This window comes from Cygnus atratus, chromosome 5, assembly GCF_013377495.2.
Source record: "Cygnus atratus isolate AKBS03 ecotype Queensland, Australia chromosome 5, CAtr_DNAZoo_HiC_assembly, whole genome shotgun sequence".
NCBI classification, from domain to species: domain Eukaryota; kingdom Metazoa; phylum Chordata; class Aves; order Anseriformes; family Anatidae; genus Cygnus; species Cygnus atratus.
Genome location: NC_066366.1, coordinates 24270001 through 24282081, shown reverse-complemented (window position 1 = coordinate 24282081; position 12081 = coordinate 24270001). Strand labels below are relative to the sequence as shown.

Here is a 12081-nt window from a genome sequence, read left to right as displayed (position 1 = left end):
CTGTACCCCAACTCTGCAGTTTTAAATTGAAAGTAGAAAAGCAAACTCTAAAATGATCTATAAAAGGCAACCATCTGACTTGCTTGCATGCTGCGAGTCTGTCCCATTTGTAAAAGCAGCCTCAGGGGTATGTGCGTGATCACGTTTAGCACCCTAACAAGCTACTGTCTCTTAGCTGAGCTGCAGTAATAAATCATATGCCTGATACTAGCATTACCTGAAACATGAGGTGACTAATGCGAGAAAAACTTGAGTTCATAGATGGGTAACTCATTGAAGTACCGCAGCATCACTGTTACTCTAAATCCAAAGAATAGTAAACTCTTCCTGAAAATTAAGTTTCATAGTGTAACAGTGTTTGTTATTGAATGGTGTTTAGGCACATGAATGTAGATAAATTCCTGATGGGTTGTTTGATGTGGGGGGGGAAGCATTTGCTAAGATTATCAGAACCATGTTAAACATTTAACTTCTGTTAAAATTTGGCAGGTAACTTCGATAAGCTGTTTCTGTGTCACTTGGATACTTTTGAAAAATGTAGCTTTTCAATACAATTTCTTGTGACATTTCTGTCACAGAACACGTAGAAAATTTGTAAAAGTTTGAGGAGGGAGAAGGGAAGGAGGAGAGAAGTACTGACATTTTCAGCTAAATGCTACTTCTAAGCACATTTTCTGAAGGCAGTGTTGGAGAAGTACCACTTGGTTTGACAAGTACCATTTGGAAGCTTTGATATCAGCACATTTACTTTTAATAGTTGTTTTATACCTATGTTTCTGTATATAAGTTTTGAAGATCTTTTAACATTCTGAGGTTTTTGTTTTTTTGTCTGTTTGGTTTGTTGGTTTTTTTTTTTTTCTGTAGGAGTTCTTCATCACAATTTAAAATAGATTCTTGGTTAATCTGACATCTTTCATCTTTGTAATCATAGTTCTGTACTTCATTTCACATAGCTAAGACATTTGGAAGCTCAGGAAAATCCATGAATGGTTACCAGTGGTTTTCAGGTATCACTGCACATTTTCTTCCATCAAAAGGCAAAACCACACAAGAGGCAGCAAGGGAAGCTTTTTCTTCTCTCCAAGGTACTTTTTTCATTTAATCCATTATCTGCTGTTAATAGTACTTCTTAAAATATGTATTGTCATATGTTTTTGTAACTTTAAATGGTGTGGTTGTCAGTTTGCCACCTCATTTAGTGTTTGATTGGAATCATTGTTGGCTTTAATACTGAACACATCATAATTTGACTGGCTTTTGAAGATCCTGGAAAGCCATAGTAGTGATCATATCACTGTGACGCTATTTCCATAGTGCTTACTTGATTTATAGCTTGCTTTATAGCTTTCTTGCAATATATACTATGTGTGAGAGTGCATGTGTGCTATGGATGCTGTCTACTTGCTAAAGCACTTTTGTAGCTACCATAATTTTAAATTAAGTTTTCTAGAAAGCTGTTGAACATTTTGGCATCTAGGATTAGGTCAGTAGTAGTAAATCTTATTTATATTCTTAATGCAAAGGAGAAATTGCTTTCTTGGGAATCATGAAATCCAGATTCCTTACTATCCTCTGCTTGCAGGACAAATATTCACTTTTTTTTTTCATTCTAAACTTTAAATAAAGCATATTTTACAGGCTTGTTTTCATTCATCAAAATGGAAATAATTCTTATTATGCAAATAGGTAGTCTCATATTCTTGCTCACAAAGTCTCATGAGGTATAGTCCTCTAAAGTTTTATTTTTGACGTGTGCAGCTGATTTCATGATTGAATATAGGATAAGAAAGAAACCTTCAACATTTTTCAGAAGAAGTTGTACTTTCTCAAAGGCTCTTACGCTGGGTTTTAGTTGCTTGGAAGTCAGACAGGTAGGTGTGATTAAACTTTTAGTAAAAGGCAGCAGTATTTAGTGTAAATCTTACTGGCACTATTTGTAAATTGAAGTGAAAGGGTTGTGTAATGTTTTTGTTCTCATTATATTTGAATGGAGATCTGCCAGTAAAATATTATATATTTTTACTATAGCATCTATCAAAAGAAGAACTGATTGTGACTAGTTCAGTGGCCTGCTGCTTCCAGCAAATTACTTGCATTGGTTGTATTATAGTCAGGAAAAAATAGTAATTTTTCATGTAATTCTTGGTAGGAAAATTCTTGGTAGGAAATGTCATTTCTCACATTTCCTTTCTGGTTATCTTCTTTTTGGAAGAGGATGTGGAAGACTGGATGAATTAAGGTTCTGTAATGGCAAAAGAAGCTGTTTTTGAGAACTTAACTGATCTGCAGATATGCACAAAGCTTTGTCTGAATTCATACTTTTGATCTATATAGGAGTTCAGTCCTTTATACTATAAAAATGGAACAGACAGTCCTTTTAACCTTCTCTTTACAGGGTTAACTGATTTTAAAATCTCTAAAGAGGATAAGTGCTGCCTAAAGGATGCAGAAATGGAAATTTATTACTGGACATTATGAAACACACAATTGTTCTGTAAAGTGGATAGAATTCTTCCATGAAGACAATACTGTTTACATTTATTTTCTTAAACTATTTTTTAAAACGTTCATTTAGATGTGATCAGAAGATGACAAAGATTGCAGTGCTTTACATATAAAGCAGCTCTGGTCCAGTTGTACCATGGCAAAGCTTCATAGGCTTCTCTGGAACTACATAGATTTTTATTACATGAAAATTTAGTCTAGAATGCTACTTGCTATAGTGTATTGATATCGTCTTTTGCAGCTCTCAACCTAAGGATCCGGATAACTTAGTAAGAAAAAAATTAAGCTGTACTTTGGCCAGTGGTTTTGTTGTGTTTCTTTGTTTGTTTTTGTGTGTGTGTCAGAAGTTCAGTGTAAGAATGTCTCACCTGATTGCATTTTATAAATAATTTGGAACGATGAATCAAATAGTTTAAAGTTCAAGAAAGGCTGTATGATTTCCTGGTGTATCATGGAAATGTACTGTATAATAGCCCTCTCCTTAGGAAGAAGAACATACTGTTAAGAACCCAAGTGGTGGGTTTGTAGCTGGTTTATCATTTATGCTTTTATACTTGATACAGTGCTTTGGTAGGTAAATTTTATTCTGCTTACAAGCTAGGGAGAGATTATTTCCCATCATTCCTCTAATTCATGCAGGAAAAAATGGGGATTGTACTTTTACTTTAAGAAGATTTTTTTTATAAAGCTAAAAATTATGAATTTATCAAAATCTCTTTGCCTTCAACTTGCTCTTATACTTTTACAGTTTCACAAATTACAGTTTGTTGGCTTCTGCATTTTAAAGTTATACTTTTTTTCTGCCAAATACTTCAGATAATGCTGCAGACCCAAACTTTTCTTGACTAAAATGCTGTCTGGAAATTTTAAAAATGTTATCTTCTCCTTGAGTGATGAAATAATAGCTGGTATTGACATCGTGGTTGCTATCAGGCAATTTTCAAATACATTTAATTTTAAATCCAGAATTAGATGATCTTTAAGGTCTTTTCCAACCAAAACCATTTATATTTCTGAACAGAATTATCACTGTGTGTTAATTTCTCAGCTGTTTATTTCTGGAGATGTCTCTTGATTTCATAGGAGTTCTATGTCAATTGCTTTATAATCTCTTGTATCACTTAGTGGGGACTGTATTCTTCTGTCAGTGAGAATTCCCCTCTTCAGATCGCTATCACTAATAGCGGTTTGACTAAATAAAGCTGAGACATTTAGCGTAAAACCCAGTACTGGTGTGACCACATCAACCTTCATGGAAGCATGCCAACTCTTGAACTGTATTTAAAGCATTAAAGAACAAGATCCCCAAAGCTACAGTGAGAAGAGCTTTACATAGCTCATTTAAGTAGGGTCACTGCTATTATATCTTCTATATCTCTTCACTTCTTTCAGAGAAGACTTAGGTCTTCATTTTGTTTCTATTGCTCATGAGTTATGAAAAGTCCACACTGCAGAGCTGATCCACATACCTTTTTATGGTATTGACTATGTAAGAGTAATACATTCTCCTAAAGTGCTATGACTGGAAGCTTCTATGCACGCACATTCAAATGATTTTGACTTCCCAGGATCTTTTCTTTAACTGTATGTGCTTGAGCTTTTCTGTGCTCTTACCATTCCTTCATTTCTCCTGTGGCCACTTCTGTTTCCTGTTGTCTGTCTTGCCATTTATAACTCTTTGTTTATGCAGAGGTTATTACTGCAGTGTTGTTTTCCTTTTAAAACAGCTTAGGCAAGCATCACTCTGGAATAATCATATAAATATTTGATCTTTTCTTTGAAGAGGATGATGGACTAAAGGACCTCTTATTGTCCCTTCCAGTTTTGTACCTTTGTGATTCAAAGTCCTTCATAGGTTACTAGCTGTTGTAGTCTGAAAAACAAAACAAAAACAATGGGGAAAAAAAAGAAAAAGATAAAACATAGGGATACAAAAAATTAGGAATATAGTATACCTATATGCATTAATGCATGATATGTTTTTTGGGCTAAGAATTCACCTCTGTGTGGATAGAATTTATTTGTGATCTATGTTTGCATATTTAAAAAATTAATGTGAGAGAATTTCATGAAAAATTGGGTATTATGTGAGGTAGTGTGTTGCAAAGCCTTCAGGGACGTTTAGACAACTAGTTATTACCGATTTGTTTTGTTGACAAACACAGGTTGCCTGTGTAGTCTTTCTACACACATTTAAAATATTTCATTTTTAACATCTATGTTGTTTTTGTCTTGCAGCTAATATGACTTCAGTGGGATTGAAACTAAAGGATATTATTTTGGTTCATCTGTATGTGAAGAGCATGAAAGATTTCAATGTTATAAATTCAATTTATGTGACAGAATTTGATTTGTGTCCACCAGCAAGGTAGGATTAGACTACTGTTATAATATATTTATGATACACTGCAATATGCTGTATTATTGTTAGCACATTTATGAAACTTTTGTACAAATATTTGTGTCTCACAGACTTGGAAGTACACTTCTGCTGCCTTTTGGAGTAATCACATCACAAGTGCTAAAGTCAAAAGCACTAGGTTTGGAAATTCTTGCCTTCATATTTTCCATAAGGTTTATAAATGCCCCCTATATCGCCTTACAGAAAAGTAATGCATGTATTGGAAGTTTTCCGTTCTCTTTTGTTACTAGGTTGAGTTGACAGGTCTTTTGTCTTGGTGGGGTTGTATTAGTGTGTTGTTGTTTTTTTTGTTTGTTTGTTTGTTTTTTTGCATCCCTCATCTGCTGGCAATGCAGCATCCTAATGTAGCCCAGGATATCAAGCAGCCCTCTGCCACAAGGGCCCATTGCTGGCTTACGTTTATCTTGCAGTGCACCAGGACCCCCACAGGTCCTTTTCTGCTTTCCAGCTGGGCAGTCACCAGCATGCACAGGTGTGCCTGGGGTTGTTCTTCCCCAGGTGCTGGATTTTGCACTTCTTGTTGAGGTGCCTGAGGGTCCTGTCAGCTCATTTCTCCAGCCGGTCCATATCTCTCTGAATGGCAGCATGACCCTCTGGTGCAAAACAGCCACTCCTCTGTTTTGTATCATTTGCAAACTTGCTGAGACTATGCTCTGCCCTATCATGCAAGTCTTTAATGAAGCATAGATTAATACAGTTTGGAAGGATCCTCTGGAGGTCACCTAGTCTAACCCACTCCCCAAAGCAGGGTCAACTGTCAAGTCAAATCTCATGTCTTGCTCATATTTTTAAAATCAACAGTTTAGCAATTTTCTAATGTAAAATAATAAATACTATATTTTCATTACAGAGTGTAAAGTGCAGTATAGTCATGTGAATTTTAAGAGTAGTGTGGCAATAGTTCAAATATATTGTTAAGGTAATGTATGTCATGATAAATTCACATTCTCTTAATCGTCTGTACTGTCTGGGTGTTAGAAGAGATTAAAGAGAGTAGGAATATGCTTCTTTGAAATACTAATTGTAGTCCAGGCTTACCAAATAACAGAGGAATAGTGTGTTGGTTGTGTGTGCCTTAGGAGAGGGGGATCTAGTTCCAGCTGTTAACTACACGGTAATGAATCTCCACTGCTTAAGAGAATCTTAAGTTCTCTTTATGACACTTACCCTTCTCCCGATTTAGCTTCCTTCATTTCTCATTCTGCTGCATGTCTTGGGCCTCCACATTTGCATAGTCAGCCACATACTTTTCCGTGACTTCTCAGAAAGGTCATAAATAACAGGTAGAAAGATTAGGAAGTTGCAGCAGGAAATGGCTTTTTATGATTATTTTATAGAACATAGAGATTTATGTTGCATTTTAGCTAAGAGAAGAATTATGCAGCAGTTTGCATGGCTGCATCATTGCATTATGCACAGAGACCTGATTGTGAGAGCTCTCACAAGCAATATGCTAGAAGCACAGACTTAAGGGTGTGGATCTACACTAAATTTGCAAAATTGTCTTGAAAATTTACCAGCCCAAGCAGAAAATCCATTCATCCATGCTTATGATGATGGTAATGAAGAAAAAAATACAGTATTTGCACAGGGGAGGAGGAGAGAAAGATTGTTTTCTTGGAAGAAATAAGCAAGACAAGAACACAAGAAGAATTTTGTAAGGTTATGTTATATGATATGTAAAGAGAGCAAGTAATTTTTGTTGGATTCCTGCTGAGAGCTAAATGACTTTTTATGCATGGACTGCAAATATAATTATTTTTCTGGCTTTGAAATGTCAATTTTCGTTTTTCTTTATTTTCTTTCAACACCCCCAAATTCCCCCCCCCACCCCCCCCCCCACCCCCGCCCCGTTTTCTCACTGGCCAGATGCAGCAGACTGTCTGTCTTTCTGTCCATCCAGGCACACAGTCTTCCTTGAAGCAAACAATAGTGAACTTTCTCAATTAATGCTTAAGTAGGTTTTCTATGCCATCATAAATGTCTATCTGTCATACAACTTAAAGTAAAACAGAAAAATACGCTCAGTATTGTATTATAACATGTAAGGAGGGTGTAAAGGAACAATAAACTACTGCTTACTGTTAGAAAACTGAACCTTTAGTCCAATTGTTGGAAGAAGATGCAGGGAAAAATGTATGGAGATAAGAATATGACAAGGATACTCTCAAGCTGAAGGCTGCTTAGCATAATTTACCTGACATTCCCAGAGTTGTGTGGTCAAAGTTTTCTTAATGACAGAGCTCATATATTCTTAATAAAATGATACACATCATAACAATAACCAAACAGGAATGAGCCACTGGCTATCATACTAGATTCTCCTTGGTGATGCAAATCATCTTGCTGAAGGTGTGAAACTGATCATCATTTGGAGAGAAGATAACAGCTAGCAGGTTACTGTGATACTGTAGCTTTGTGTTATGTTTCTGAAAAAAAAATATCTAAAATTAAAAACAAAAACATGGAAAATAAATGCTGGAAGTTGGTGCAAGCAAACTGAAAAAAATATAATTGTCTTGTGTTTTCAGAGTGTGTGTGGAAACCCTGTTACCTGATGGAGTACTATTTTGCATTGATTGCCTTGCACATAGCAATGACATTGCAACAGATGGCATGTTAAGTGATGAAAAACTGGTCTTGCATGTACAGAGCATTTCCCACTGGGCACCTGCTAGTATAGGACCTTACAGTCAATCCATCAAGGTAGGGAATCTTTGTTACTTCACGTGAACTATATGTCTGTTACTGAGATGGGTACAGTTATGAAGTCTTTCATCCCATCTGAATGTGCAAAAGAAAGAAAGTATGACAGTTTAAGTGAAATATTATTGTTTACTGTAAAAAATGAAAATGAATATTTCAAAGCTATATTTTCAAAATTCATTGATAAAACAAAAAAGCTAATGTGTATCACAAGACAGATTAAATTTTTCTGTTCAGAGAATCCCAAGAACAGCATACTTTTTGTTGTTTGTTATAACTAGATCAAATAATTGTCACACATTTTTATAATCTGACTAGAATATAAACACACTTAAGCAACAACCAAGGATATTTGAAATTCGTTTGAAGTGAGAAATTCAAACTTTTTTGTTGGTAAATTAATCCTAACATTCCTATTCAGTGAAATCCTTACTGAGGCTCTTGGTACTGTTTAACCGTTTGAAAGTATACCGAGGTTGAAGAACTATTATTTTTTTCCAATTAATAATAAAGTGAATCGAATATTGCATACTATTTAAAGATCATGAAAAGGAGGCAGTAAAGTATCATTGATAAGTAGACCAAAAATTTGAATTAAAGCTTTTTGCTATTCAGACTAATATGGTACCAAGATATCCACTTGTCCAGCTAGTACCATTTTGACAGATGATGAAGTCTCACCTTTTCTATTGCAAAAACTGTATATATCCTTTTCTTACCAATATTCCTCTTGTCCACATTGTGTCCTCTGGACACAATGTCCAGCCCAACAGTACTCTGAGGACAAAAAGTAAAAAAAAAAAAAAAAAAAAAAAAAAATATTTACCATGATAATGTCCTTCTGACAGAAACCAAACAATGGTGGTAGAATGATATTAGAATTTAAATTCAATTTGAAGTATTAATAGTAAAATCAGACATTCTTCCTCTTTTAGGTTTAACATTCTTTAAAAACAACCTCAGCGTTTCTAAGAAATAGAAATAAACTGTTGAAAGATACAATATGACTGACTGACTTAAAAGAAAAAAGTGAGATAATTCAATATATTTTTCTTGGTGCACCTGTTCTGTTATTGCAGAACACTCTGACAATGTCTATGTCAGCATCTGGAATGTAAGCTACATTAGAACTACTGTAAAGGCTGATTTCAGTATTATATAACAAATGCTTAGGACTTCTGGTGGTAGCATTTTATTTTCCAATTATATTAGCTGATGTAATGAAAGATACTGTCTTTCTATAAACCTAACCTCACAGGGTAATGAGAGATTAAAGACTCTGTGCTGCTTTTGTCAGTCTTATTTACAGTCTTTCAGTCCTTATGAGAACCCTGTAGTAGTGAATTTTAACCATGTTTTACGAAGAATGAAGACATCTGCATTTTTTCAATTTTTGTTACACTTACAGGACCTGACATATAACTCTGGGAAACTATAGCAGTTAGGCAGAATTAATTTTTTACATTTGGCACTGCTCTCATCATGCTTTCAATACTTGTGTGGAGAATTTAAGATGATACTGATAGAGAACTGTATGGTCCTTTTGCCCTCATGCTTGGAGATGTACTTTGTAAGCAGACTTTCAAAGTGTTCTAATTATATCCTTTTAATACAAGTACCTCAGAGTCTCTAGGCTATTTTCTGTCTGGGAATGTGCAATGATATGAGGTTTGCTTTCATCCAGGTCTTTGTTCAACAGTGGACACAGGTTGTGCTGGTTGTTGATAAACTTAGCTTAGTATTTTTACTAAATATATTTCATATTTTTACTTCTCACTCTTTTTTATCGTAGTATTATTTTATTTACATGCTTTAATTCTGTTTTACTAGTGGATTAGTGTCAAGAGTAAGCTGTAATTGATAGTTTGTATGGAAACAGCTTCCTTATAATCTTCACAAAAGCTAACGGCACTGTTGTATGTTAAGGAGGTAAACACAAAGATGCAGTGTTAGCGGTGAGAAATTTAGACTGAGTTTATTCATGATTACGTATTTTGTGATTACATTCTTTGAACATTTAATAACTGCAAGCATAGGTCATAAAAAAACAAACAAACAAAAAACAGCCCAGTGCAGCACTGAGATACTAACCACAAATGCTTATCTACAAATGCATGGAAACTTGATAGGGTTTTTGCCAGATTTTCTGCTAGTAATTTAATGTAATTTAAAAGTATATGTGAACTTATAGTTTTTTGTTTTGGCAACATTTCTTAAATGTTTTTTTCTATCTGGAAATGAACAAGAGAACTGCAACAATAGAATTAATTGTACTCATTCTACAATAAGTTTTGATGCTGACATATTTTACCAATGTAACGACATACATGCATATATGACTCAACTATGTCTATTGACATTCTTAGCTTTTCCTCATGACCTCAATTCTTCCCCTCTGACAGCTGCCAAATTCCAGTTTTTGCCATCCTTTGGGCATCTTTTTTCTCTGTCTTCTCCTCCACACTGTCTGATCCTAGTAGCATAAACTCTTACTCTAAATCCAGTGTCCAGGTCCCTGTAACTTGATCAAATGTGGGTTCTTTTTTCTGGTTATTCTCCTCACAGTAAATTATTTTTTCCTTTTATTTTTTTTCTGATCATCGAGGCATGATAAATGAAAGGATAAGTACTGTGGGAACAATAGTAGGAATAAGGAATCTTGTGTCTGATTAAAGGCAGTGATACTTGCAGTAGTTCTAATGTTTCCCTGCTAAGACTTCATTCTTTCTATTACTGTGAAACTGAAAATGGTCCAATACAGCTTAGTGCACAGTTTGTATCATATGGCTTGAAAAAGAGAAGGTGGTGTTGGAAATAGCTTTGTCTATTATGTACCCCCAGGACAGATTACCTGGCTGCTTAAACTATCTTACTGGTTCCAGTTTTCCAAAAGCATCCTAAACTGTTACTAAACAAATTGCATATTTTAACGAATCCATGCATTTAGGGATGCATAAGTTATCCTTGTAAGAAGGTCAGCTGAAGAAGGATGAAGATGTACAAATACCAGAAAATTCTTATTAGCAAATCAGGGATTAAAAAGATCATAGTATAATTCTTAGATATAACCGACCCTTTAAAATACTTTATTTTCACATTCATACAGCTGATAGTTGTCTGTTTGCCTCCTTCCCATCTTTCTTTTTGTGATTCAGCAACGTTTTATGTCTTTTTAAGGTGGATTGATTTGTCATGAATATGATGCAAACTATCTGAAGTGAAGAGTGAAAATAAACCTAGATTGTTTTCTCTTCTGATTTCATTGTGCTAACCTTATGAGACATTACTGTATGTTTTCAAGTTTTGAACAGAGTACTTGGTTAGATACAAGCAGTTTAACTTCTATGAGAAACTCATAGAATTGCAAATTTCTGAGGACAATTTTTAAATATGGGCATCTCTACTACTATTGTATGAAATATGGTAGATACAACTAAACACTCAAAAAATGCCTATGATTTTATATCTTCTGGGAATGTCAGAATGAAAAAGGTCCGTATGTGGAATATCTCAGGCTACTATGAGCAAAAGCAGATTAAACATAGATTTCACTGTATCGTAGACGCTTTATTCCAGAAAGATCTTACGTGAGCCACCAATGTCTTCATTACTTGTGGAGGTTTGTTTTACCAGGGATTCCAATAGCTTATAAGTCTGCCATGTAGAGAGGAGTGAAGCAAATTTTGAGTATTGCTTACTGTGCATACTGTGCATATTTTTGTTTATTTGATTTTTGCAATCTTGAGAGAGGGTTCTAGACAAAAGGATGTATTCTTATATGATGTAAATTGATACATCTCTTTTGATGGCAGCGGAACTGTGGTAGACTTATAATGGGTAAGGGAAAGTGTTTAAAATTTTTTGTTTGTTTTTTAAATCTTCATCTTCATACCTGGAAGGACAAAGAACTGGAAGGTGCCTTCAGCTGGACAGTTCCACTTCAATGATGAGATACCTTCAAAAGAAACATTAGGGACTGCTTTCTTTTTTATTTTTTTTGTAAATTTTTGCTTCCATCAGTAATTATGTTTTGGGCCTGAAGGCATGCAAATATAGAAGTTGGTTATTGATAACTTATGTTGAGAAATGAAATCAGTCATCACTGATGAGGCTATCTGGTGCAGTTAGATTATTTGAATTTAGAGTACTAGCCTGTTCAAAGGGAAATTTGGAATTACTTTTTTGGGTTTGGATGCAAGCTTATTGCTTTGTAAGAAGCTGAAATATGAGGAGGTAACTAAGGATCTGAGGCAGCAGTCAGCATGAGGAAAAATGTTTTTTTTTCCACTCGCTAGGAAGAAAACTACAGCTACCCTATCAGTCTGGTTCAAAATATATTACTGGTAAAGAAAATTATTGAATTATTACATCAGTGTATAGTAAGCAGTGTTCTGCACAAAATGCTTTTTTTTATGGCTTTTTGTCTTCACTTCAACTTCATTAGGACT

At 34.8% G+C, this 12081-nt stretch overlaps 1 protein-coding gene across 1 annotated transcript in view; it reads left to right on the top strand.

The window, feature by feature from the left end:
• Positions 1-12081, top strand: part of DPH6 (diphthamine biosynthesis 6) — a 200204-nt gene that overhangs the window by 85506 nt on the left and 102617 nt on the right. The window contains exons 10-12 of the mRNA XM_035552235.2: positions 954-1085; positions 4744-4873; positions 7459-7633. Coding sequence (XP_035408128.1) covers positions 954-1085; positions 4744-4873; positions 7459-7633 — 437 coding nt within the window. The remainder of the gene's footprint in view (positions 1-953; positions 1086-4743; positions 4874-7458; positions 7634-12081) is intronic.